General features: G+C 38.9%; 1 protein-coding gene across 2 annotated transcripts in view; it reads left to right on the top strand.

Annotated features, from left to right (window-relative positions):
• MET (MET proto-oncogene, receptor tyrosine kinase) overlaps positions 1 to 25495 on the top strand; it is an 86825-nt gene that overhangs the window by 30566 nt on the left and 30764 nt on the right. For both annotated transcript variants that reach the window (XM_015853670.2, XM_015853664.2), the window contains exons 3-8: positions 3616 to 3807; positions 15261 to 15395; positions 16781 to 16954; positions 21838 to 21998; positions 22899 to 23001; positions 23210 to 23346. In XM_015853670.2, coding sequence (XP_015709156.1) covers positions 3616 to 3807; positions 15261 to 15395; positions 16781 to 16954; positions 21838 to 21998; positions 22899 to 23001; positions 23210 to 23346 — 902 coding nt within the window. The remainder of the gene's footprint in view (positions 1 to 3615; positions 3808 to 15260; positions 15396 to 16780; positions 16955 to 21837; positions 21999 to 22898; positions 23002 to 23209; positions 23347 to 25495) is intronic.

Here is a 25495-nt window from a genome sequence, read left to right as displayed (position 1 = left end):
AGTACCTATAGCATGAAACTAAAGCTCACACTATTTGATTCCTGAGAGCCAATGAGTGATAAGTCATATAAACTAACCAATAGGAAACAAGACTCCCACCTATTTCCAATGTACTTGAATTCTCCTTCATAAATGTAGTATTTTACAACTGACACTAGTAAATCTCGTTACTTTCAGTCCATTTCTCCAATTTGTCAAATTAAATTTAAATTTTAATGATGTCCTCCAAATTGCTTGCAAGACATTATGAGATGTTCTGCAGTGATTAAGTCATTAATTTCGAGTTTATTCAAGACATTAAGTATCAGATCAAGACATAATATCACTATCTAATTGAGCACTGCACTTAAATGAGGAGAGGTTTTGTCCAGCTCTGGAAAGACCAGCATGGAGAAATGCTTACTGAACTGTTTCTCCAAATAACACTGCTGCAAATGTCAGGAAAGCTCACAAAAAATCCTGGTTAAACCTTTTTGTCCCTGAGTCTAGCTGTTTAGACTAGATAGGAGGCACTGACACTGACTTTCTTTAGAGGTTTTAAATTTTTCCCCATGCTTTGCACTTTCAGTTTTACATGTTCAGCTGCGTCCAAAATATTATATTTAAGTCTGATCATGGTGTAAATCATCAGTTAACTGCCAAGCAGCAACTGATTTTGATAGCCCAGCTCAAAAATTTCTGGAGGCTTCTTCGATGTGTCTGCCTTCCCTGGACCCAGACAAGAATAAATCCTGAAACATTCTTCTTCTCCTATGAAAAAGCAAGATGGTGTATGTTATGTCCTACCCTTCTGGACAGTACATGCCTGCACCTTGTTGCATTCCAATGGCTCACCTACAGTAGTTTCACAAAGCCCTTACTATGAGTCATGTGCAATTGGTACTTCTCATAACACAGGAGAGGCAGCATAGCCCAACCCAAGCACTTACCCGTGCTCAGATCGTCCATTTCAATATTTGTGTGATTTGTCACTGGAACTTGGCATAATATCATGAGTGCATCATCTGACATCAGTTATTTTTCCACACTGACAGCCAAGAGAATACTTATGTGTACACTGAGAGAAAGAGAGGGAGAGATTCAATCTTCAAAGAGTTAATTTAAAGCAGCTTCTTTGCTGAAGTTTTCTGTGTTATCAGTCTTTCTGTAATTTTCTAAGTAGCCTTTTAATCTCTCTACTTCTACTCAAGGATCAAAGCATTTGTATTTTCTGAACAGCTAACCTAACACTGTGGTTGCTCCATGAAGAGCTAGGTTTTGTAAGAGAGCCATATGTGGAACAGTCTGAAGGTTCTTGGGCAGATACCCAAAATGACAACATCTCTGAGGAAGGCTGAAATGACTTCAGGGAGGCTAGGAAAGGTGTCAAGGCAAGTAGGAAAATCTAGCCACTTGTTAAAATGAGCTTGAACAGAGCTTCACAAGGAGCGTCAGGATGTTCCAGTCGTGTTGAGATGGGCAAACAGGAGGAAGTGCTTTTTTAAGGTTAACGCAGAAGCATCGTCCCCAAAGTTTTGGTGTTTTTTATTTTTCACATGGAAGGAAAGGAATTAAAGCAAAGAACAGAGGTCCCAAGGTGGGGGAGGGTAAACTCAGAAACCTGCATTATTTCAGAAAAGCATGAAAAATGCACATCTTTCTACACTTGAACTATTCATACTCACTGTATGAGTAATCTCTGCACAGATGTTTCAGAAATATTTTTCAACTGGATAGGATATGAGTGCAAAAGAACAAAGCCTTTAGCTTGTTTGGTGGCCAAAACAAAGAAAAGTTGTGTTTGTCTATTGTTGATGATTTAACCATGTCAAATACTGGGTTAAAAATATGTATTTCAGTGAATGTTCAGTGTGCTTAAATGCCAAGTGTTAGCTGACTTCCTAACAAACGCTGATAGTTAATATCAAAACATATAGTGAAAACACTCTAACATGTGGATAACCAAACTGAAGTGACTGCTGTGTCAGGTCTAATCTGGATGCCCTCTTTCTCTATCACTAGATTGTGCATAGAGAGTTGCTCTTGTTTGGTCTTATGCAGAGTTTTACATAAATGATACAGTAAAATGGCAAGACACCTGGAGAAAAGCTGGCTCCACTGCTGAAAGCAACCACCAGGAATCACAGTACCTTCATTTGCCACTACTATTTCTGGACACAGTTCAGGAATACAATTTAATGGCCAAGGGCTGCACAATTACATTGAACAGTTTGCTAGTAGCATTTTCAGTGCAGTGTTTTCTGGTGGGGTTTTTTTTGGGGTTTTTTTGTTTGTTTTGGTTTTTTTCCTCCCAGAATTCACCAGTGTTTAACCAACAAGAAATTCTGGGTTAATTGTGTTCTTTTTCATAATACTTTGCTTATAAACATTAGAAGGAAAATCGCCCAAATCAAGAAAATACAAAAATAAAATTTTACTCCTACTTGTTCTTAAAGTATAAGATCCCAATCTATTGAGTTTAGTGGAAAGACTCTGTCTTTTTAAGGCTTAATTCAAGCTTTTAAAAAGATTTTAAAAACATGTTTGTAACTATAAATCAATACAAAATCAGGAAAAAACCTTGCTCTGAATTGATTTAGACAGAGGAAATCATCATAAGATCCTTTATAGTCTTCTTGCATGTTTATTCATAAAGTATGCTACTTCCCCTATAAAGTGGGGAGACACTAGATGACTTCCAAATTTAAACTGGTTAGAGATCCTTTAGGGGGTTCCTGGTTATTACTTGTACAAATTCACCAAAACAGATGATGTAGTATCAATAGTAATGGAATTTTCAGTTAGTAGATTACTATTGAATTATCAGAACAGCAGGTTATATTCTTCTCTGGAGATTCCTTAAAGTGTACTCCACAGAAATTTTTCCAATGAAAATTAAAAACATGTATTCTCTGTTGCCAAACTGAAAAAGAAAATCCTGCAAATACAGCAACTATTATGGTTCACCCAAGACATACAGAGATTGGACAAAATAGTGCATAAGCAATAGATGATCAATATAACAGCTTATGTGATTAGAAAAATCTGGCCTCATTCTTAGTTTCATTAAAATACACGATCAGAAACATATTTTTCCTGCTCTATCTTCTGCTTTCTCCATCTTTTTTTGTTACTGAAACAAATGTGGGGAAAAATAGAACAGAAAAAGAAAAATGTTGGAAAATCTTGTTTTAATGCAGAAAAAAAAAGAAGTGGGGAAAAAAAAAAGCAGTTTTTTAGAGAATCATTTTCTAGGAATCAGTGTTTTAGAAACAAGTGTGTTATTGGTCAAGTTCTGCAATCAAAGAATTCTGAGAGCCTTGTTGAAGAAGCATTATGGAATTCACTAAGGGAAAGAATACTTTGGTATGTGTTCTTATACACACATCATCTGGTTAAATGAAGACCCTGTGGTCTTCTTCCTAACCGACTGGATGAAAAAGTTCAAAGAAACATTCCCATAATGTTAAGAAGTCATTGCCTTCCTCAAGGAACACCATAACTGATGAAGCAATTAAGTTTGAAACGTTTTAAAATACTTTTGGTCAAATGCATTTGTGCTAAATGACTTCACTCTGACAAAGATCTATTCTTACTCATAAAGACAGTACTCATCTGTACTTCATTTTCTAACAGGCTTTTTCAAGAAATGCTTCATACTGCAGAGCACAAGATGATGAATACCGCTTAGAAGTTACAACTCCTTTGCAGAGGGTTGACTTGTTCATGGGCCAGTTCAACAACATCCTGTTAACTTCAATATCAGTCTTCACCAAAGGGAACCTTACCATTGCCAATCTGGGAACTTCAGAGGGCCGCTTCATGCAGGTAAATATTACCTTCACACTGAAAAAAAAGCACTCTGGAGTTTTGCACAACAGGGAAAAGTGAAGACCAGTATTATCCAGTTTAACAGGGTGTTAGAAAATATACACTGCTGAGCAAAATAGAGCCTCTGGAATATAAACAAAGCATCTAATGGAGCATTCAGCATTTTAAATGTTCATATGGGATTTGTGGTTTGGAGCAATGGTTCTGGATCAGATTCCACCACAGTCTCCAACTAGTCCATCTGGTTAAGTTCAGAGATCTGTTTTGGTCCATACAAACTAGATTTCTTTCAAAGGAAAATAAACTGCACTTTCTGTCCTACACACAAATGCTTCAGCCCCAGATGGGTGTAAAAAGCTCTAAACGAATGACTGATTCTTCAAACTGTTTCAGACATGCTTCAAGTGGTCATTTGATCTAGAAGATCAGATTAAACCAAACTTAAAGTAAAATGCCCAGACAGCTTAGTGTGCAGAAACAGGAGCGTTAGTTGTTTCTAGATACTGATCCACTTTTATGGCACCAAATTACTTGCTTTTCTACCCATATGAGATTATGACTCACAGCTGAAGAACTGAGATTAACTTCTTCCCCTACACACTTTCAAGTATCTCTGATTGCATCTTAGATTTTACAAGACGTTTTCTTCACACTGTTCTTTTGGACAGCATTTCCTCGTGCCGTAAAAAAAGTTTTCCATAATAAGTGGTAAATTATGCTCCTGAAGTCTGTCTCCTTCCACTGAGTGCATAACTGATCTAGGCAGGCAGACTAGTCTGCATGCCTTCTTTGTAGGTGAATAATGAAATAAGTCTAACCCGTAGGGCCAAGTCTTTTTGAAGCTTGTTGATCACACACAAGAGGAAAAAATACTTTGAAAGCAATGAGGGCTGCCTCTATCTACCCATCTCTTTTCAAGCACTGTTAACCTTCAGTGACCACCTTGGAGAGCTTGGCTACTAGAGCTGCCACAGGGTCCAGCCAGGGTGTGTACATCTGGATCCTGCTTGTATCCAAGTCTCTGCGTCCTTTTCATTCTGACAGTGTTATTTGTCCTGAACTGTTGGCAGTCTGAATATTCTTACTCTGTGGGTTGATGAGTCATCAAAGATAGAAGTGTCATCCATCAACCATTGTTAAATTATACTGAATAAGAAGGCCATCATGAGCTGCTGTGCCCTTCCAGCTTTCTCGTTCTGACAATCTTCCATTAGAAAACACTTGGGCACTGTGCCTTCTTATAAGAATCTTTGTAGGGTGTAAGTCATCAGATAGTCTAAATAACATATTTTCTCTTTCTTATCTCCCTTCCCCTCATTCTCTGTCTTTAATACACCCAGTAGGCAGGTGTGCATACTGTCTCCATTATTTATTAACCCACAGTTGGCACCTATTTTGGTCAAAGGGAAAACAATACCCTGACTACTGCCTTCTGCACAGACTGGATGCAGAACCTGTCCCTTACTGCACAGTCTGTTGTGCTCCTGCAAAACAGGAGGTCAAAGTAATTTTCCACAAAGGATAGGTGGAAAACAGGAGAAAATCAGAGCAAATTACATTCCTCCTTTCCTTCTAACAGATAGGAATTTAACAAAATGTTCAGTGACAACCCTGCCAGTTTTGCCTGAACTTCCTTTGACAGCCTCGTTATCTATAAGCTGCAGGAAGTCTTGAGGCAGGAAAAGCAAATGCTAAGAGCTACATGCTAAGCACAGGAGCAACCTACACTCTGCTCTTAAACATAGATACTGGTTCACAAAGCGAACACGAGCAATTTGTTTAACCTTTCCAAAGCCATTTCCCTATCTAAAAAATACAGTTAGTAACAACCACTATCTTACTCACTGCATTTGTTTTTGGCTGTCACAAAGCTTTTAGGGAGCTTTGGTGGAAAGCACAAGCCAGCATTATTTTTATTTGCAAGATTCCTTAAATTATTCATTCAAGTCCTGAACCACACATTTCATTCAGACATTTACCCAGTCCATGGAACAATTAAAATATTTCCAGGATACATTTCCCATTCCAGGTTCAAGTACAGATCAAAAGAAAGGCTGCTGTGTAAACCGCATATTGTCTTTACCAGAAATATTCTCATTGTTGAATTAGATTGGCTTGAGTTACAGAGGAAAGTTATAATTGGCCTTATACTGTAGTAAGAAGGAGCTCTTTCTGAGAATTTGGTGTGACCACCGGGAGAAAAAGCATGATAACTAGCTTTAATGACACCAAGTAAATGACTCCAAGTAAAATCCTTAGTGTTTTTCATTTCCTTTAAATGGTCTTGGAAGGAATAGTAGGTCACTAAGATGTGTGACTAGAAGATGTGTCCTTTTGCAAAATGCAATGTTCATTTCCATTAAACCTTTCATTTTTTTAACACTTACAGTTATCTAGGAAGTGCTTTCAAGCATGTTCATCAGCAAATGCCCAACAAAAGCAGATTTTCAGTGTTTCTATGGAAATATAGCTATTAACTGCAATGAGATGGAAATCATTAAATACTAAGATGTTAAAATAACGCTACTGAAGTAAAATGGATTAAAAAGTCAGGATAATCTAACAGTAACTTAATTCATCAAAACAATATCTCCAGTCACTTCCCTGTACTTTTTACCAATGAGATTTAACTGTTCTCTTTTTGTGTAATTCACAAACCTTCTGTAATTTGTTGCAAGGGATCCCCTGTTGTTTCCCTTATCGCACACCTACCTTTTGTACAGTGCATCATTTGTGCTAATATTTTTAGCTCTTTGTACAGGAAAATGTTGGATTTTCTTGTACAATCTACTTTTAACTTGCAGCTATTCAGAGCTGACCATACCTGTTCTGAGAGAGATTTGCTTTCAGAGAAAATGAGTTGCATGGTTCTGTCTGTCATGGAACTTGTTTTATAATGGGCTACATCACATTAATATCTTCATATTTTCATAGAAACTATCTAAAAGAAAAATAAAAAATATATATTCAAACATAGGTTTCTTGTAATGAATGCGGTTCATCTTGTATTTAGATCCTCTTTGAAGTACTAAATTTCAAGCCTATGTTTGGACATTTTACTTTGTGGCATAGATTTCAGCACTAGGAGTTATCCACAGGATTAATAGTGACACAGTACCTCTGTCTCTGGCAACTGTACCCATAGGTGCAGAAGCAAACTACTGATACTCAAGAAAAAATTATTTGAAGAAGTTTCTTACATCCACCTGCTTACACTTCATCAGTAGTCAACCATTTGATCCTCCTTTTCTTTCTTTGATTTTTCATGCTCTCCTTCTATCTTCTTTTGCGCTTTCTTCTGCTCATCACTTTTTGCCTTTCTACCGACGCTTCATCCCTGAGTCTGTTTCCATTTCCATTCCTTTTTCTCTGTTTACCATGTACTTAAAGAACAACATTTCTGTGAAAGTCAGGAGAAAGTTTAATAAATAGTTTCTGAGAACACAGTTTTTCCTTCTGTAGATGATGGCTAGCTGATTTGAGGTTTTTGATGTATTTAGAGCCGGATCACATTGAATCTTTACAAGTGATTCCACTGAAGCTTATGGCTGTGCTAATGACCCAGCATTTATCAGAGAATAGCCTGTATTTTGCTTCTTTAAAAAAAGCATCAGAGGAACCAAAAATAATGGGACTGCAAAAGCAGCTATGCTTTACCCAATCAGCAAGTAGTCACCTGTTATTTTCTGCTTGTGCTTTTATTTAGATAAAAAAAACTGTGCTCTTTAACAGCTCCGGAAAGCACTAATGTACTAATACTGGAAAGGAAATGCAGCCTCCTTTACTAAACATATATTTCTTCAGACAAAATCTAAAACTAAAATCAAATTGATCTAGATGGTGCAAACACAGAAGATTCATGAGCTCTTTTAAGGAAGATAATTGAGGCCGGAAGGTGAATTCCAAAGCTCTCCCGGAGCATGATTGCAGCCCATTGACATACTGAGCGTGTTTTGGCTGCATCAGAAATGTTAAATTTTTATTTGGCCATGAATAGATTGGAGTTTGTAGTTTACTAAGTACTGTGGAGTTTCTGTTACAACACAGAGCAGTAATAATTTTTCTAAGACAGCTGACACACATGAGATGGATAAGAAAAATGGTTTTACTTCCTTCCTAAGCTGGAGCTTGACAACAAGCTTTTTTTCTCCCTCTTTTTTTTTTTCTGTTGAGAAGTTGCAGCTGTTTCGACCTTTCTTATTGTGCTTGTTTTCAGAGTGTGACTGGGAACAGAGGCTGAAAGTACAGCTGTTGGGTGCAAAGTGAATCAGGTATTTCACAGTGGTTATTTGATTAGAAAACGGCACACAGTCACACTACCATGGCTGCGGAGTCAGATATATAGCTGATGTAAACCAGTCTTACTCCCCTTGAGTTAGAGAATTTACACTGAGGATACTTTCATAACTGGAAAAGATACATTTATTACCAGCCAGTATTTCAGGGAAATTATAGTTTGTCACAAATAAATAAGGAAATAATATCTATGCTTATAGTTTTGGTCAGCTCCAAGGTGAAGCTTTTTTTTTCTTTGTTCCTGGAATGTTATGTCACCCAGAGAGTGAGTTTTGAGTAATGAAGAAAAGAGCAAAGTTCTTCAGGAAGGGGAAGTCTCGATAGCTCTGGGAGAGTGGGATAAGGGAAAGTTTTAAAAGATCCTGAAAAGCTCACATTTAGTTTGGCCATAACAATGAACAAGAGGCTGATTCCTCTGATGGATGCAGAAGCTGGTTTTCAACACAACACTGTCTGGAAGCAGAGCACTGCGTACACTCCACACACCTGAAGCTGACATCACTGAGGTCAAACTCAAACAAATGCACTTTTTGTTGGTTCTCTGCTTCAGGAAAAGGGATGGAAAACTCTTCACTGTAAGCTTTACAACTACTATGAGTAACAAGTCTCTCTAGGTGCAATTTTGGCAGTAGTGTCATATCACTTAGGGACCTCCTGATTCTGGGAGTTAAACTCAGTACAGAGTGAGGTAGCACTGGGCTATGCACGTGGGGAGGAACTCCTGCAGGTGTCCTCTCATCTCTGTTGGGACAGCACAGTGTCAATCCTGTTGTTCCTGGAGGTAAGAGCTTCTTTCCATGGGTTTACATGCACCCTGAGATGCAGTCAGTCGCTCATTGGCTGCGGTCCTGTTCAGTCTGGCTGGATATGAGCCAGAGCCTGCTGAGAAGCCAAACGTTGGCAAGGCATGGTCACACACTGTCACGTCTGAGCAGCTTCAGGACTGAATATGGCTTGGGGCATGAGAACCAAAACATGCTAGCATAGATAGTCCTTGTTGGCATAGAAATCATCCTGCACGGCAAGACGCTCACCCTTCTCAGGGCCTCTCTGCACTTGTTTGACACAAGACAAAAACAAATAGGAAGCTTTTTTTTCTAGTGACCTATTACATCTCAGTATTTTTATCCAGATTTTTCAGCTAAGAAAAGAAGACGAGGTTTGAATGAAGATTTCAGGACATATAGGGGAGGTAGTATGAGGAAAGTAAAAGGACAGACCAATATTTCTCCCAGTAGTCTCCTGTGTCTGGTACTCAGTGGCCCAGAGATTTCCTGAGCTGGAAATTGCACCCATGCCTGGTGTTTAATAGTCCTTAATAGTCTTTTAATAGTCCATAAAGGAATTCTTTTCCATTAATTCTGCTTATTGGTTTTTGAATTTATATGTTGCTTTGCCCTCCACAGTATCCTGTGACAATGACATTATGCTTTGAATGATGAAGAGATTCCTTTGGGATTTCCTTCATCTTCAGCCTTATCTTTCCATTTGATGCACCCCATCCCATCTGATGAAGAATAGGGACTCAGCTCATGCAGATCAGTGGTTTGGGAAATGTTCACGTGCAGAGCAGAAGTCTGTTGGCTTTCATATCCGAGTGCAGAACACTTGACAGTCACATTCATTTCCCAGGAATACTTATGATTAGAAACAAACACCACCACAAAACTATAACACACACATCTCATTTCCCTGAAAAGAGAAAAATCAGTGTGTGTCATAGCTGCTTTCATAGATTACATGCCAAGCAACACAATGCATGTTACAGAAATGCGTATAGAAAAATTAATCACATCTGCTTTTTATTTGGAACTGCACTCAGCGCTTGGAAAATTGTGTCCCAGAATTCAACAAGAGAGCCAGGCATTCAGTATTGCTCTCCTCTTGTAAACAGCAAAATGGCAAAGCCTCAGTGCTTCAGGAATTGAGGCTCAAAGCCATGGTGCCTATTAGCAAAATGGTTGAATACAGAGCAAGAGAGTACAGAGCTTTGCATCTTTCAGCACAGTTATTCAGCTCATCTTTACCACTGCACAATGGAAGCTGCTTTCACCTTTGAGCTGGTCAAACTTCTTTTGACCTAGTTCCCTTCCTACTAGATAAATATTATTGTAATAAAACCCACTAGTGCAAGTGGCAAGCCTTGTTGGAAGCAAGTGCAAGGAGGTCACAGATATATGAGCATGAACTTTAAATCAAGCAAAGCCAGGAGGAAGAAAGAGAGATGGGATACGGGCAATCATTGCAAAAGCTGTCCTACTCAGTACCCACTCCTGTTCTGCCTTTGTGGATCAGAAATTCACCTGACATTTCAGTACTGGTAGTCTGGAGTAAGCTAAATGCAAAATATGCATACATGCACTTATAAGAATGCGAATTGTTGCAAACCTTCCCATTTTGTCATTTTTCAACCAGTAGAAATCTGTGGTGAGATCTATGAAGGTGATGCTTTCATCCCTATATCTCAACTTTTAACAATTCTTTCTGTGGTAGAGAGAGTATCTTGATGATGCCAGAAAAAATACGAAATAATAGTGCATAGTGCAAAATCTGTACAGTCAAATTAACATGAACTCATGCTGACAAATAACTGTTTAAGGAACACACCTGTTTTAATATTCCATTTGAATAGAGAAGCTTGCACCCTTCAGAGATGATCCGTTGTACTCTCCGTGGATTAGGATGATATACAGCATTTAGAGAGTTACATATGTGCCCTTCACAAGGTTTTGCCACATATCCTGAGGCATTTGAGACATTACAGTGAAGTTAACCCTGAGCCTATCTCTGCTGGGTAATGGCTTCCACCTGCCAGACATCTAGGGGAAAAATAACAATATGATACTTAGATGTGATTCCTTTAAGAAGGTTTCTCATTTTTGCAGAAGATATTTCCCCATACGCACAGTAACGTTTGTAATTCAATCCTGCTGACCAGCACAACTGAGCATCAGAATGATTATTTTCAAAAGCCACTGCACACTGTTTTTCAACTCAGATTATTACAGTCTTAATTTGCCGTATTATCCATAAATTAACCTAGAGTCAAGTCTTCTGACTTAACATTAATGCTAACTGATGGTAATAAGAGAATATTTAAATGAATTACTTTGATGTCCGTGGACATAAGTGATCACTGGCTTCCAGTATAAAGGATATATTAAATAATATATCAGTTAATTAATTAATTAACCGTTGGCCCTTATCATTGTAGAAGTACTTAGAGCTACATGCAAAGATTACCCTTTTTTTTGTTTCTCTTAAAGAGAGAGACATAAGCATTGTTTTTGCTTTAAGAAGGATGTCTGGGGTTGTAGCTACTAATTGGGAATGTGCTGCTTGGGATGTTCTTTATAAGAGCATCGGAACAGCCATAGGTTCAAACTAAGGGTCCATCTAATTCAGTTCTCTGTCTCCAGACACGGTGTCAAAGGAACACCTAGGACACCCCTAGACACACCTAGAACACCTTCATGTGTAACACCTTCTGCTTCTTGCCTCCAGCTATGTTTGGTTCTTCAGTTCTGGGTATTTTCTGAGCTTGAAAAATTGGGTTTTGTCTGTTTAGCTCTTTCCATGTTCAAGTGGAATTTGCCTTTAAGTATGAATTCCTCTTGCATTTACGTCCTTTGGCAAGGAGTCCACACTTATGTCGCATATTGACAGGAAGTCTTACTCTTTTGTTTATTTTGAACCTGACTCTCACTTTTTCCTTTTGATGGTATTCAGTTCTTTGATTGGAAGAGATTAAATGGTCAATCCCTATCCACTGTCTCTTTGCCACTCAGGATTCTGTATGTCTTCTTCATATCCCACCCCCTAAGTGAGTGCTTCCATATTTTATCTGCTCAGTCGTTGTTTATTTCAGCCTTTTGATTGCTACTTTTCTCTGAACCATTTCCCATTTTAATGTATTCTTTTTGTCATGAGATAACCAGAACTGAGCAGAGTGTTCAAGGATCACACCAATCATGAATTTATATGAAATAAAGATCTTTCCCGATCTATTCTGTAATCTTTTTCTAATAATGTCTAAGTTTGGGGGTTTTTTGAGTTCTATTGAGCAGAGAGATGACATTTTCCTAGAACTATCTATCATGTATCACTTTAAATCCATCTTCTTTGTTCTGTTTCACCTGCCATTTTATTGCCTTGACATGCTGTCTTGTAAAATCCTCCTGCCATCCTTCATAGTCTGTCCTCATCACCTTGAAGGCATTCAGATCTTCAGCAAACTTTGTTGCTGGACTGCTCACACACTTCTCAAACTCATTTATGCATACATTAAACAGCACAGACTCTTGCAAAACACCCCTGGTGACTTCTGGCTATTGCAGGAACTGACCGTTTATATCTAGCATCTGTTTGTTCTCTTTTTTGTCAATTATTTATCTGTGCAAGTCTTCCTTCTCTCTTAACTGCTTGAGTGCAGGTACATAGGTATATTTTCATTTCTTGTATGCTCTGAAGAAATGCTTGGTTTCTCATTAAAATGTTAGAAAATGTAAATGAAAAAAAAAAAAAAAAAAGAAAAGAAAAAGTAAAAAGAAAGAAAAAGGATTGCACCTGGGCAATCAGCTTTATAGCCTTTGCAATCTCCAGCACCTCTTAAATAGCAAGCAGTACTATCTTGCAATCCTTCTGTAGTGCTGAATTATTTCAATTGTAGAAGTATCATATGTGGTAGTGTGACCACATTAAAATAATGCCAAACAGTACATACACCAGCCCAGTCCCAAGCAATAAAAATAAAAAGTGAGAATAACACTGGAGTCCTAAGCAGCCTCTTCTTCGTGCAGTAGGAACTGTCTTAAAATCACCTTTCTCTTCAGGATTATGTTGGATAAGAGTAAGATACAATTTCAAGGACTGGGTTGAGGTGTGTAAAAATGGCACAGTTATATAGAACAGAAAGAGTTTTTCTGCATCGTGAGTCTGTTACTGCAAAACTATAGGCTGGCAAATTAGTTCTAGGAAAACAGCAAACTTCTATTCCACAGTCCCAAATGAATTAGGAAGTGTAATTTGAGCTCCTTGTGTGTCGCGAGGTCAAAGTCTACTCTCTTGGGCTCTGTGCAGGTGATTTGACAACCAGCCCCTGCACAACAAATATTTGATGTTGAATGTTACAAATAATCTTCCAAGACTGTACAGATAAGGGATCTAAATTTTCATGTATCATTATAAAGTTGCAACACAGATGTCTTTAAAGGGTTAATGCTGTGGCTCAATCAGAAAGAATGCTTGGCAATAAGAGGAAGCCTGGATTAATGATAGAAAAGAATTCTTAGCATTTTATAGCAGTGGGTATTCGAGATGAGACATGGCTAATGATCAACTAAAAAGGTATTTGCAGCTGTGGTGCTACCTCTCCCCATAATGCCAGCATTAATCAAGCTTTTCCATGCAGCTTTGCAGTCTGTTCTATTTTTCATTGTCCCGAATATAAAAACAGAGCTTATGCCCTAATACACTGAGTCAGAGACCATACTTCTGTGTCACCGAAAATGATCAGACCGTATCGATTTCTAAAAGCTGTACTTTCTGTACTGTGAAACAAACCTATAGCAAATTCTTCAACAATGCCAGTTTCATTTTAAGGGCAAAAAAAGCTTCTTGTAACCACAAACTGTAAGTACCTCTGGGATGTGAAGTATTTATCACCATGAATTAACTGCTCATATATTTTATTTAAGTCTTGAATTACAACAAAACATCAGCTGTAATTACAGCATCTCTAAGTTGATTCTTGGAGTCAGCCATCTTGTTGAAAGACCTTGGCAATGGGGAATGCCAGTGAAATAGTGTAAGTCAATGTCCTGGCTGTTCTGATGCTGCCTTGAGAATCAGGAGAAAAGCTTCATTATAGGAAAAAATGAAACATTTGACACACAAGTTATTTTCAGAATTGCTTCGATATTGTTAAATAATTAACTCCATTGAATCTCAACTTCTCAGTAAATGCTGATTATCTAAATTCCTTAAGTAAACTGCACGTGATGCAGATTTTGAAATATGAACATGATCTTCCCTTATGTAAACAATCCTCTGCCTTTGTTGTCTGATGCTATCACACTGGGTGCACATCCTTCTGGATTGCAGACACAAGCCTATAAAGTCTTGCTATCAAATATCCACCCCAATCTGCAGATGCTTTATGCCTGTGCTTAATAACCATGACTCATCCCATTAAAGTCAACAAAGTTACAGTAGTAAAGTCAAGCATGTGTTTGTAGGAATAGGTCCAAATTCTCAGAAGTATGTAGGTAACTTAAGATGAAGAGAGATGACTAGCGGGGAATTTCATACTGGTGTGACTAATCTCCTTAAGATCTCCTGAAATTGAGAGAGAGGGCCCGTAGGAAAGGGCTTCAGGATAACTAAATTAGGCTCCTGTTTTGGATCATCCTCTAGAGAAGCCGCCAGTACTGCTTGCTATTTAAGAGGTGCTGGAGATTGTTCTGGACACCCACCTCATACAGAAGTCAGCAGAAGCTAGAACTCAAGGTGCCCAGCTTCATCTTGCCAGAGCCTTTCTGCAGGAACAACCACCTCAGCAGCTCTGGGAATTGAGCTCTGTCTGCTTGTGACTTCGTAGCACCGCTCATGGCCATAATCTGCTCCTGCCATAGCTTTGCGCTCCAACAGCACCAAGGCCAGATAGTAATGACACATGGTGTGGTTTATTTTTCAAGCTGAAGGACAAAGGTGAAAATAAATGAAAATATATTTGACCTTTAATGGCCTGAAGTCTCCTTTAACTAGACATTGTAGCTACAGTTCTTTTTTTTTTTTTTTGTCATAAATGTACTCTTAAATCTACAAGGCTGACTAAGTGACCCATCTTCATCTTCTATGGTTGATTTTTAAATACTTGAAATTATAGGATTTTAAAGCATGCAGTGACTTCTTCATATTTTAATAAACACGATGCATTTTGAGGATCCCTCAACAACCATGATTTTGCTGTGTTAAATAAAGTGGATTTTATAGAGGCTTAATCAGATCATGATGAAACATTATGCAAAACATTATGCAGTGTAATGCAAAATAATTAATGCAAGCAGATAAGTGGCAGCGATGTGAGAAAGCCAAGCAGGATGCATTTGTGTCACATGTTGCCTGCTGATTTTCCCAATTTCTGTCTTTCTTAGATAGTGCTTTCCCGCTCCGAGCCCACAGCTCCACACGTCAGCTTTCAGCTGGACTCCCACCCTGTGTCTCCCCAGGTTGTTGTGGAGCAGTCAGCAGAAGCAGATGGCTATACTCTGGTAGTGACCGGAAAAAAGGTGGGTGGTTCATAATCTCATCATTCCGCACCCCATGTAAACCTGCACCCAGAGCAGCAGTTTTTGGTAAGGGCAACTATTTACACTGTGGCTTTATGTCCTGCATCCTCCCAACCTTCCCATTCCCTTAGGAACACAGAAAGAGCAAGTTTCCTCCAAAACTTTGTTTTCTCTACTAAATGAACCAACAGACTAAGATTGGGAAATATTTAACTAATGTAAGAACTGTGATATAAACCAACAAAAGCCAGGAAATGCAAAACTCAGGCTGAACAACTGTACTTAATTCAAGTGCTTGCAAAGAAAACTACACAATGGCTTAAGAAAAGAATGAATGCAGAATTTCCCGACTGTTGTTCATTTGTGTCATAAGATCATAACCTTTTAAAGAGAGGTGTGTGTGCAGGTCTTAGGTAGGTGTGTTTAAATTGGAGATGCTGCTCATGGTAAGGTTTGAGGAATGTTTTCACAGGTAGATTACAAAGGGTTAACAAAACATGAAGAGTTGTCATAAATAAATATGCTATTGTCATTAGCAGGATATGCATTGTAGAGTGAGCTTAGAACATCGTTGCATTAGCAGATAATATTACAGATAATCTTAAACCCTAATCGTAAGCAATAATTTGACTATAAGAATGCAAAGAAATAAATCAACCATTACTAAAGATGGTTATTAATCATTTACTGGAAATGTATTAGATATTTGTAACAGTAATTTTCAAAGAGAATGTCCCCAACGGGTTTAAGAAAGGTACTGAAGTATAAAGTATACTTACCAAATGAAGCATATATATGCTAATATTAATGTTTTGCCTAAAGATAATGTATATTTAGAACTACTGTTACCATACCTATCATGATATTTTGAAACACAACATCATTTTTAATTTATATTTTAGATATAGGATAAGCTTTATGATAATAAGTGTTAAATCTCATATTTGAGGCATTGTGTGCCCAGTGTGTCACGGCTGCCAGTGTAGCCTCACCAGAGCCAAAATAGCGACCACGACTGGTTTAGCAAACACATGAACTAAGACATACTGAGACGCACTGCTTTCTCCAAGAATTGCTACAGAACGGGGAGGAGCACACTGCTGTTTCCATCAGCAAAAAAAAATGCTATCTTGCTGTAAACACCAGATGCTGGTAGTAACTGTATATAACATTAAGATGCCTTTAGGGTTTCTCCCAAGTGAATTTAAAATCATGTCAGTTAAATTACTTATAAGATCCTATAATTATCGAGCTTAGGAGAAGTCGAACCACAACTTGCACAGCTGAAATCTGAGTAGCACCACAACACAGCGCATAAATTGAGACTCCTTGCCAACAAGCGTACGCATTTAAAGGCTCTGTGTACCATCTCTTTCCATCAACAGATAACCAAGGTGCCACTGAATGGGCCAGGCTGCCACCAGTTCCAGTCCTGCAGCCAGTGCCTGCTGGCACCTGCCTTTATGCGCTGCGGCTGGTGTGGCCAGCAGTGTGTGAGGGCTCCTGAGTGCAACGGAGGGACCTGGACCCAGGAGACCTGCTTGCCAAGAGTTTATGAGGTAAAGCCACTTACTCCTGGTGTTTACGTACCACAGGTAGTGCGCAGGGGCTGCTGGCCAGCCCACAGGATGAAAGGCAGCCTTCCTACCATCCTTCAGAGCCTGTCATACCCAACAGTGCCCTCACCATGACCATTTGCCATCACTGCTTTAACACTGCCTCATAAGCCTGAAGGACTGGATGAGTCTTTAGGGTAGGTATACAGGAAGAGGTGACCCCAGATGCTCAGCAGGTGAATATGAGAAGCAAAGGAGAGGAGTTTCCTTGCTCGTTATAGCAGCTGTGTCCCAGGAGAGGGGACAGCCAGAGGCTGCTCTCCATGGGCTGGAGCCTATGAGGAGCATGCAGGGACAAGGCAGATGAGCACACCACTTGTCCCTGGTTCCAGTTAGCCATGGTCAGCGTGAGACTTGCATGGGCTGACTGAATGTTTAACAGAGCTGTTTTTAGTTAAGTCTGGTACAGCTGTGAAGGCTGGGGTTTTAGGAGCAGCAGTGGATTAGTAAATTAAGGGAGGAGCAAGCATAACGCTCGTCACTAGCACTTGCACCCACTCCCTTTAAACACATTTAAACTATACAACTAAAAAGTTAATTTTCCTCTGAGTGTACAGCTTATAAACGGAGATGAAGCTTTGACACTGGAAACTACCAGAGAGAAAGGGAGCAAAGATTGTCCTCTTTCAACCAGGCAGATAATTTCACAGACAACGTTTTAAAGAGGCAAAACTACTGTAAAACTTTGTATCTGCTAGTAAGCTGGAAATTCATTTATTCAGGTAGGCTTTTTTTCACATTTCAGATGCAAAATGTAAAGCTAAACCAGAAAAAAACTCAGTGAACAGACAATTAGGCAATCTAGGAATCAAGCGCAAAATGGATGGAGATATGTGTGTGTATGCACACCTGTAACCAAGTTTGCTTTGCTTTCAGTTGTCATCTAACCTTTGGATAAAGGAGATGGAAAGAACTGCTAACTCCAAAAGTGAATCATTTACTTTCACTTTATACAAGATCACAGCCATCTCAGAAAAGCCGTGGTAGATGATCAAACAGTCCTTTCTGGTCCTCACTTTTAAGAGACTATGAGTCATCGATGCAAAGACATACACTGAGAATTAGTCCTGGCCTATTTTTATATACTTCCTCAGGACCAAACCATCTTTCATAGCTTGTTTTGTCTTTCCTAGAGCTCAAGCACAAGTAGTAACCCTCAACATTTTTTCTCTGCAAAACTTTTCAGCATTAGCTGTGTATTTCCATGCTTCCAAAAGACTTCTAAGGCTTGGAACTGTTTTGTTTCTGAATTTCAGAGGTGCTAAGCTGCAACAGTCCTCTCTGATTTCAACATGTGCTCAGCAGCTTTGAGAAGCTAGTGTCCATGCAAAGATGCTTAGACCGAGAAGTGTATCCCCAAATCCAGGATCCCCCTGGAGCTGCTGGGAGGACTCATTTGATGGAGTATTCCTTAGATGTGGGCAGCAGGCAGGCATGCTGCCAGCCACGTGCTCCCCTTCCCCACGCACTGCTCTCAGCCCTACCTGCTCAGCACAAGCCCAGCCTACCCCTGTAATGGATGTGGATCTGTGGCACTGTTAGATCTTGAAGGCAATCTTGAATTACAGTGTGCCAACATTGGTGGAAGTTTCTTCTAGAAGGTCTGAAAGGAAAAATAGAGCTGAGTACTCAAATCCCTTTGGATTGCTAGCTGTTAAGACAGATTTCATGCTCTGCTGGACCATGACATTTAACATTATTACTGAAAAAAATGTAAAACAGATTATCCATCATCTTCTGATCTGTCTTTAAACCCATATGCATAAAATATGAGAAACAAGCTTGTTTTGTTCCTAACAAACAGAGGATGACCTGCTTTGCATAGTATTTGAAATTCAGTCCTACCTCTCCGTAATTTTGCAGATTTCAGGGAGGTAGATTGCTTAGGATATGTCACATGAGCGCTTTAACCTGAGGGGAACATGGAGGGTCTGATCCAAAGAATGTTAGATGAGTTTTCAAAGAAGTTTTCTCTCATTATTGCACAGAGCAATGTGCAGTAGAAAGAAAAAAATAAAATATATAAAGATGATATTTTCATCTCAGGAAGAATGGCAGAGAGGAAGCACGAGGTTCTCCCATTGGAGTCCTGCTGACATGTTGGCCCTCTGCCCTGCTCTAAGTATTTTTCCTTGGAGCATTTGGGCTCTGCCCCACAGTAGCACAGTACCCCACAGATGTGCCTCCACCAACCCACCCTGCCTGCAACCAGAGCGTGTTCTGTCAGCCTGAGTGACAGCACTAGAGGAGCTCTTGGGGACTCAAAGGATTCTCACTTGGGATAACTCCATAATGAAACAAATTGCAGGCATCTGCATGCAGAGTTCAGGTCACTCTGAGAGGTGAAGTGCATGAAAGGAAAAATAAACTGGTCTCCCTTTGGATTCTTTGTTGTGGCTAAAAGCCTGGGATGGTGTGTTGTTGTTTTGAAAGTGAGTCATTTTAGTTAGCTGTTGTTACAGAAGGATGAAGAATATCAGACCTTCTGCTGCCTGCTTAGATTGGAGGTTTTGGTGGAAACTTCAGATGTGGCCTTTGCGCATTCTTCACTCTTAATTAAAATGAATGGGCTGTTGAAACTTTAATAAATAGATATTTTCTTCTAAGAGTGTATGAAGTATGTGAGTGGATATTAGAAGAACAGCTGTTAACGTAAACAAAAGAAAAACACAATCTTTTACATTTTGGAGAAGGCTTTCTGCCCCATGCCCCAAAGCCAGGGAGCAGCAGGGCCATGGGGAGCTGCAGCCTCATGGCAGAATGTGCCACAGGCTCTCGGTGGGTTTACTGCCTACAGAGAATTGACAACAATTTTCAAGTCCTAAATTTCATTGCTTTTGTTGTTGTTGTTTTGCACTTTGCTTATTTTCTGTTGCAACCTGTATAATGTAAAGACAGAGAAGATGCCTATGAGTGCCTTAGTTCAAAGTCCAGGAGGTTCACTGCTTATTCTTTCCCTCTCTCCCAAGAAAAGATCTGGGAAACCACATTTGACTTTCATTGGCTTCATCATAAAGGTCATCTGAAATAAAGGAACGAGTGAAAACTTTGTAGGGGAATTTTAGTAATGCTTAAGTAAAAAAAGTGTAAGTTTTGGCATGTTTATTTGCTGTCTACTCTGAAGTCTCACCTCATACAGAATGTAGTAAATACTTTCATTCTTCCTCAGTCAAAGCACATGGGCTGCTATCACAAGTCTGTTTTGGCTAATACCACTCAAAACCAGCTAAATGCCTTAGGTTTTGATTCTGTATGTCTTTGAGAAGCTTGATTTTAATGCCTTTATTTTGCTAACTTAATGGATTAATTTCAGATTCTTCAAATGCCAGAAGTCTACGCATTACCGTGCAAAACATCTTGTACCCCCACAGAGCAATCTCGGTTCCTGCTAGGGTTTTGCTGCTCCTAAAAATAGTGTGCTGAGATTTTCAGTGAAAAACTATGATCTGAAGTCAATCCAGATTTTGAAGGGAAAAAAAAAAAGGAAGGGAAACTGAAACTTGGGAATGGCGTGAGCTCCACAGGGTGCAGTGCTGCTCCCCACATTAAACTGCAGCATTGGGTGATGGAAGACTATGAAAGCATAGCTTGTTTTTATGGGATTTGTGCAGAAGCACTGTTCCTGCATAGGTCCCCTCTTCTGTGCTCACTGAGAGCTGATCCAAAGCTCATTAAAGCAGAAAAGATTCCTCCTGACTTCAGTGCATTTTTGATCAGACTCTTTGTCTGCTTTCTAATGGTGGCAGTAAATTTCCCCATATAGAATATATGGTGTAATTCTTTTGAAGTATTCTTCAGCTTCCTTTCTATCTACAGTAGTTCATTTGTGATAGTCTTGAAGAAAGTTGAAAAGAAATGTGTGTCTTACTGGATTTCCAGATGAAATAATAGCCAAGTATCTCTCAAACACTTGCCTTTAAGCTTGAAAATGAAGTCGAGTCCTTTGAAAGGCACAGCTGTATTGCATTTCAGGGGCAAAACTACTCTTACTGAAGCATTAAGTTTAAGACATTCAAGCAGTACAACCACAAGTATAAATTCAATCCTCCATGCTCTGTTGTTTGTCCAGCAGCACTGGTAGTTTTGCACAATTTTGCAGTTTTGTCCCCATAAACCCTAATCCAATGTCTTTTATTTTTGTTGCTGGCAGTACTGACCAGCACTGAGTTCTGCAAGACTTCTATAGTGTTTCTACCTTTTTCCCACCATTGTTATATTTTACAGGACAATTTACAATATACAGAAGGAAAAAAAAGCATTTCCTTTGTAGATTGTCTCTGTGTTTCTGAGAGGTAGTTTATTTTTAACTCGGAATTAGAGGTGACCAAATGTAAAAGATTGAAGGAAAGAATAGCAGAAATCACGTTAACTTTATCACAGCCAATCCAGGTTCAGATTTAGGTGTCTTTGAAGCTACTTCACTATGAACCTGACTTTCATCAAGCTGACAAAAAATGGTCATTTGGGGGCTCTTTTGTGTTCAGCATTCAGCTTCTAACAAAATAAGTACATTGTATGTTTAACATGCCAGAAATAAGATGTGAAAGACAAGAACGACAGGATTTAAAAGACTATTACAATGCACAGCTTGTTCAGTGCCCCTAAACACTATCCTTCAAAGCTCCCTAGTATAGGTTTTGTTATTTATTGCTACTGTCAGAGAAAGCTCATAATGTGACGAATGAAAGGTGAAGAGCAATTAAGATGAATGGTAGGACACAAACCGCCAGAAGAAATGCTTTTCTAAAATCATTCCTTTGCACATTCTTTGACTCCATTTGAAGTTCAAGAAAACCCGATGCAAGTAACAAAATGTTTTTTAACAGATTCTGCCAAGCAGCGCTCCTTTAGAAGGCGGGACAAAACTGACACTGTGCGGATGGGACTTTGGATTCAGCAAAAATAATAGATTTGAATTAAGAAATACAGTAGTCCATATCGGAGGACAAATCTGCGCTCTAGAAGCAAAATCTAGCAACAAAAACAAGTAAGAAACCTAAAATACAAAATTTCCTTTATAAAGATGTTCTTTATGTGGAATGGCTTTACTAATTGTACGAACTTCAGTCTATAAGTATTGTCCTTCCACTCGGATTTTCAAACAAAAGCTTTTGGTATTAAACAATCCCCCATTTTGACAAGCTCCTCAGGAAAACAGTGCTCTGGAGAGCCCATAAAGGTAGCTAATGCCAATAGCTCTTGCAACAGCTTTTTCTGGTTTGCCTTCAAAATGCTGTTCTGTACCCATGGGAGATGGCAAAAATGAAACTGTTCAAAGGTCTGAAAATGTGGCAGGTCCTGCAGGACTCAGATATGTCACCTCCATCTTCCTTACCTGTGAGGAACGTGAGAAGAGGAAGGTAGTTGGGCATCATGCTGCTCATGGCTCTCTGCAGTACTTCTCCTCAAAAATAAGTATTTGAGACAGTGGGATAATGGCTTAAGTTCAAGACAGAGGTTATTTAGTATATACAGTTCAAGTTTAATTTTTGGTAAATTTTATATTTAAACATTAAATCTATATAGGATGTAGTGTTTCTAATTCCGTTGTCTGCTGAAATTTGACACTAGGGGAAAATTCCAAAAACCAAGTTAACCAACCAAATGGGAGGCATTTGTTTTCTCCTTTTTTTTTTTTTTCAGAAATATATTTGATTTATTAAAATTATTTTCTCTGTCTGTATATAAACACCATGGCATTTGTATTTAGTATTGAAGAAGACCATGGTACTTTCTGCTGTTTTTTTCTGATATATACCTACATAGGTTGATGGCTGGTTCTGTGTGGGTTCAGCATTGTTATGAAATGGTTGTGGCTGTATTTTAATATAAAATGGTCAACCTTGGAAAATAAATGTAATCCAGTTTTTTTCTTTGTTTTCCAAAGGCTGGAATGTACAGCTCCTGCTGCAAAAAATGCAAGTTTTAATATATCCAGTAGTGTTTCTGTTGGACATGGAAAAACATTATTCAATACATTTTCATATGTGGTAAGCACCGTGATTAAAATTCTGATGTTGAATAAATTTCAGTGTGAACTGAAAGAAGACTTTTCGTGAGTCCAGTCCAGTATGATAATTCTACATTGCTTGTTATTAGCTCATAGAAGTGCTAATAAACATATTAAGATTATAAGATTATTCTTTTTGAAAACAGAAAAACATAACAGTCCTCTTTTCTTATTTTCACTCCTCTCAGAATCCTATAATAACAAGTATCTCACCTACCTACGGCCCCAAATCTGGAGGAACATTGCTAACAATAGCTGGCAAATACCTAAACAGTGGAAAATACAGAAGAATTTTTGTTGGTGAGAAACCATGCAGCTTGAAAAGGTAATGTATTTACAACAACAATAATAATAATAAAAACAATAATAATAATAATAATTGATGCCTTTAATATTGGTTAAAATGTCGTGGAATTAACAAAATAAAAATAAACACGCTGCTTTCCATCTCACATATCAGGGAACAGAAACTGCAGTAAGCATTCATTTCTGGATTACATCCTGTGTAAGGTGTCTGGAAGCTTCCTAGAAAGGACTGCATTTCACTAGAAGTCTCATTGCATGATGCATCACTGCATCATCTCAGTGCTCTTCCTGATATGTATAAAAGAGTTTTAAGGATTAAGCCAGAATTTCTTCATGGCTTCTTACTGGATCCAGTAGGAAGTCAGCCAAGAACATTTGACATGCTGTGTGTGGAAATGCTTTGAATTCTATCTGAATGTTAGTGTTATTAAAATAATGAGTACAGATTCTCTGTTATAGCCAACCAATTATTCTGAATTCAGTAGCCATTCTGCAACAGTGCAAACCTTGTTTGGTCCTCTTTTAGGTAGAGCAGGTTGGCTCCCATTGGTGTGAACAGAACTGTTACCTCTGCTACCAAGGGCAGAATCAGGCCAACTGTGTTCCAGGAACAAGGCAATTTGTGTACATTTTAGGTCTCTCCTAAAGATTTTGGAAAGTCGTAGTAATGAAAAATCATACTTGCAGAAGATGCAAAGAAGTAATAGTCTATTAGTTAAAGTCAGACTTGAAGTCAAGAGAGCTGAATTTTGTTCGTGGCTGGTAAATGATTTATGTTCTTGATCAGAACAGATAAATCAACTAAGGGATTTAGGTATTCAAGTTCAATATGTAATCGCTACCAAGATCTTCAGCTGCTACTTAATACTCTAGGATAGGCTTTATTGATATCATCTCAGGTGGTCAGCTATTGGACAAATACATGGAACACTTGGGAGCAATTCATTTAATCCATTTGAGATGCCCATTGTGGAGGTGAGATGACTCCCTCCTCAGAGGCAGATCTATGCCTTCATAAGTGGGACCACTAGACTTCGCACTTCACTTCAGGCTTATCCAGTAGACACTTCCAGCACCCCTCTTCTTACAAGCAAAGTTGTATAGATTCATATATGAAGGTCTGAGCCAGTTTTTCAGATTAGATAGTTCTCAACCTAAAGTGTAATGGTCCCACAATGGGAGTAATGCCCAGTTCTGAGTATTGCTAGATCGAGGGTGAATTCTGTTGTTTTTTTTCTTTTCCCCTTTAAAAAATGGTAAACATTTCTAGATACTTATGAATAAATCACTAACCTCTTAAAGCACACTGCAAACACTACACTCCTGGGAAGCTTTAGACGTAGTAAAAAAATGCTTGTTTTGTCTGATTTGGAAACATCCTTTGAGAATGGCATCACCTGGAGGGCAATTGAATGTGGTTTGGCCCAAATCTTTGAAACCACCTGCTAGAATTTTATTTTGCTTTTCCAATCAATTTTTACCCTTGCCTCTGTTGTGCTCTTGTGGTCACAATTCATGTGCTTCAACCTTCAGGATCTTTTATCTCACCCAGTGATCTCAGCACAGGAGGAAGGCTTCCAGGGCCAAGCATTAGAGACAGAAGGAAAGCTGAATATCTCCAAGGCTGCTGTTGTGCCAGGCTTGGCCAACTCTTTATGAATTTTTGCCCATTCCTCCTTTCTCCTCGCCCTCTCCTGCCTATCCCTTGTTAGTATATGGAGCCAATAGACTCCCCCGGTGCAGAACACCTCTGAGAAGATGGTGCATATCCTGCCACCCTTTTTTCTTGAGTTTTTTTAACACAGGCCAAGTCCTGTGCATTAGAAAGAGAAAAGCCTGGTTATGGCAGAACAAGTCATTCTCCTTGAACTTGGTGTCATTTTCCAGGCTGGAAGCTGCCTTTGCACAGGGCCACATGTGCATTAATAGGGTTGTCACTGGCACTGTGGAAATGCTTTTAACCAGACGAGGTGCATGGCAGTCAAATTAAGGTAACCTAAGAAGTGTTACTGCTCTTTCTACATTGTGCTGTGCATATTTTCTGCAATACAAACCTCCTTTGTGATTATCAGTATGATTTCTTTTTCACACATGGATCTTTAGGTAAGGTTAGGGCTTACTAAAGGATAAGATTTTAATCAGAGTATGTGTTTTATAACACTAACAAG

The sequence above is a fragment of the Coturnix japonica genome, chromosome 1 (genome assembly GCF_001577835.2).
Source record: "Coturnix japonica isolate 7356 chromosome 1, Coturnix japonica 2.1, whole genome shotgun sequence".
NCBI classification, from domain to species: Eukaryota; Metazoa; Chordata; class Aves; order Galliformes; family Phasianidae; genus Coturnix; species Coturnix japonica.
Note: the sequence above shows the minus strand (reverse complement) of the source record. Positions and strands in the feature narration are given on the sequence as shown.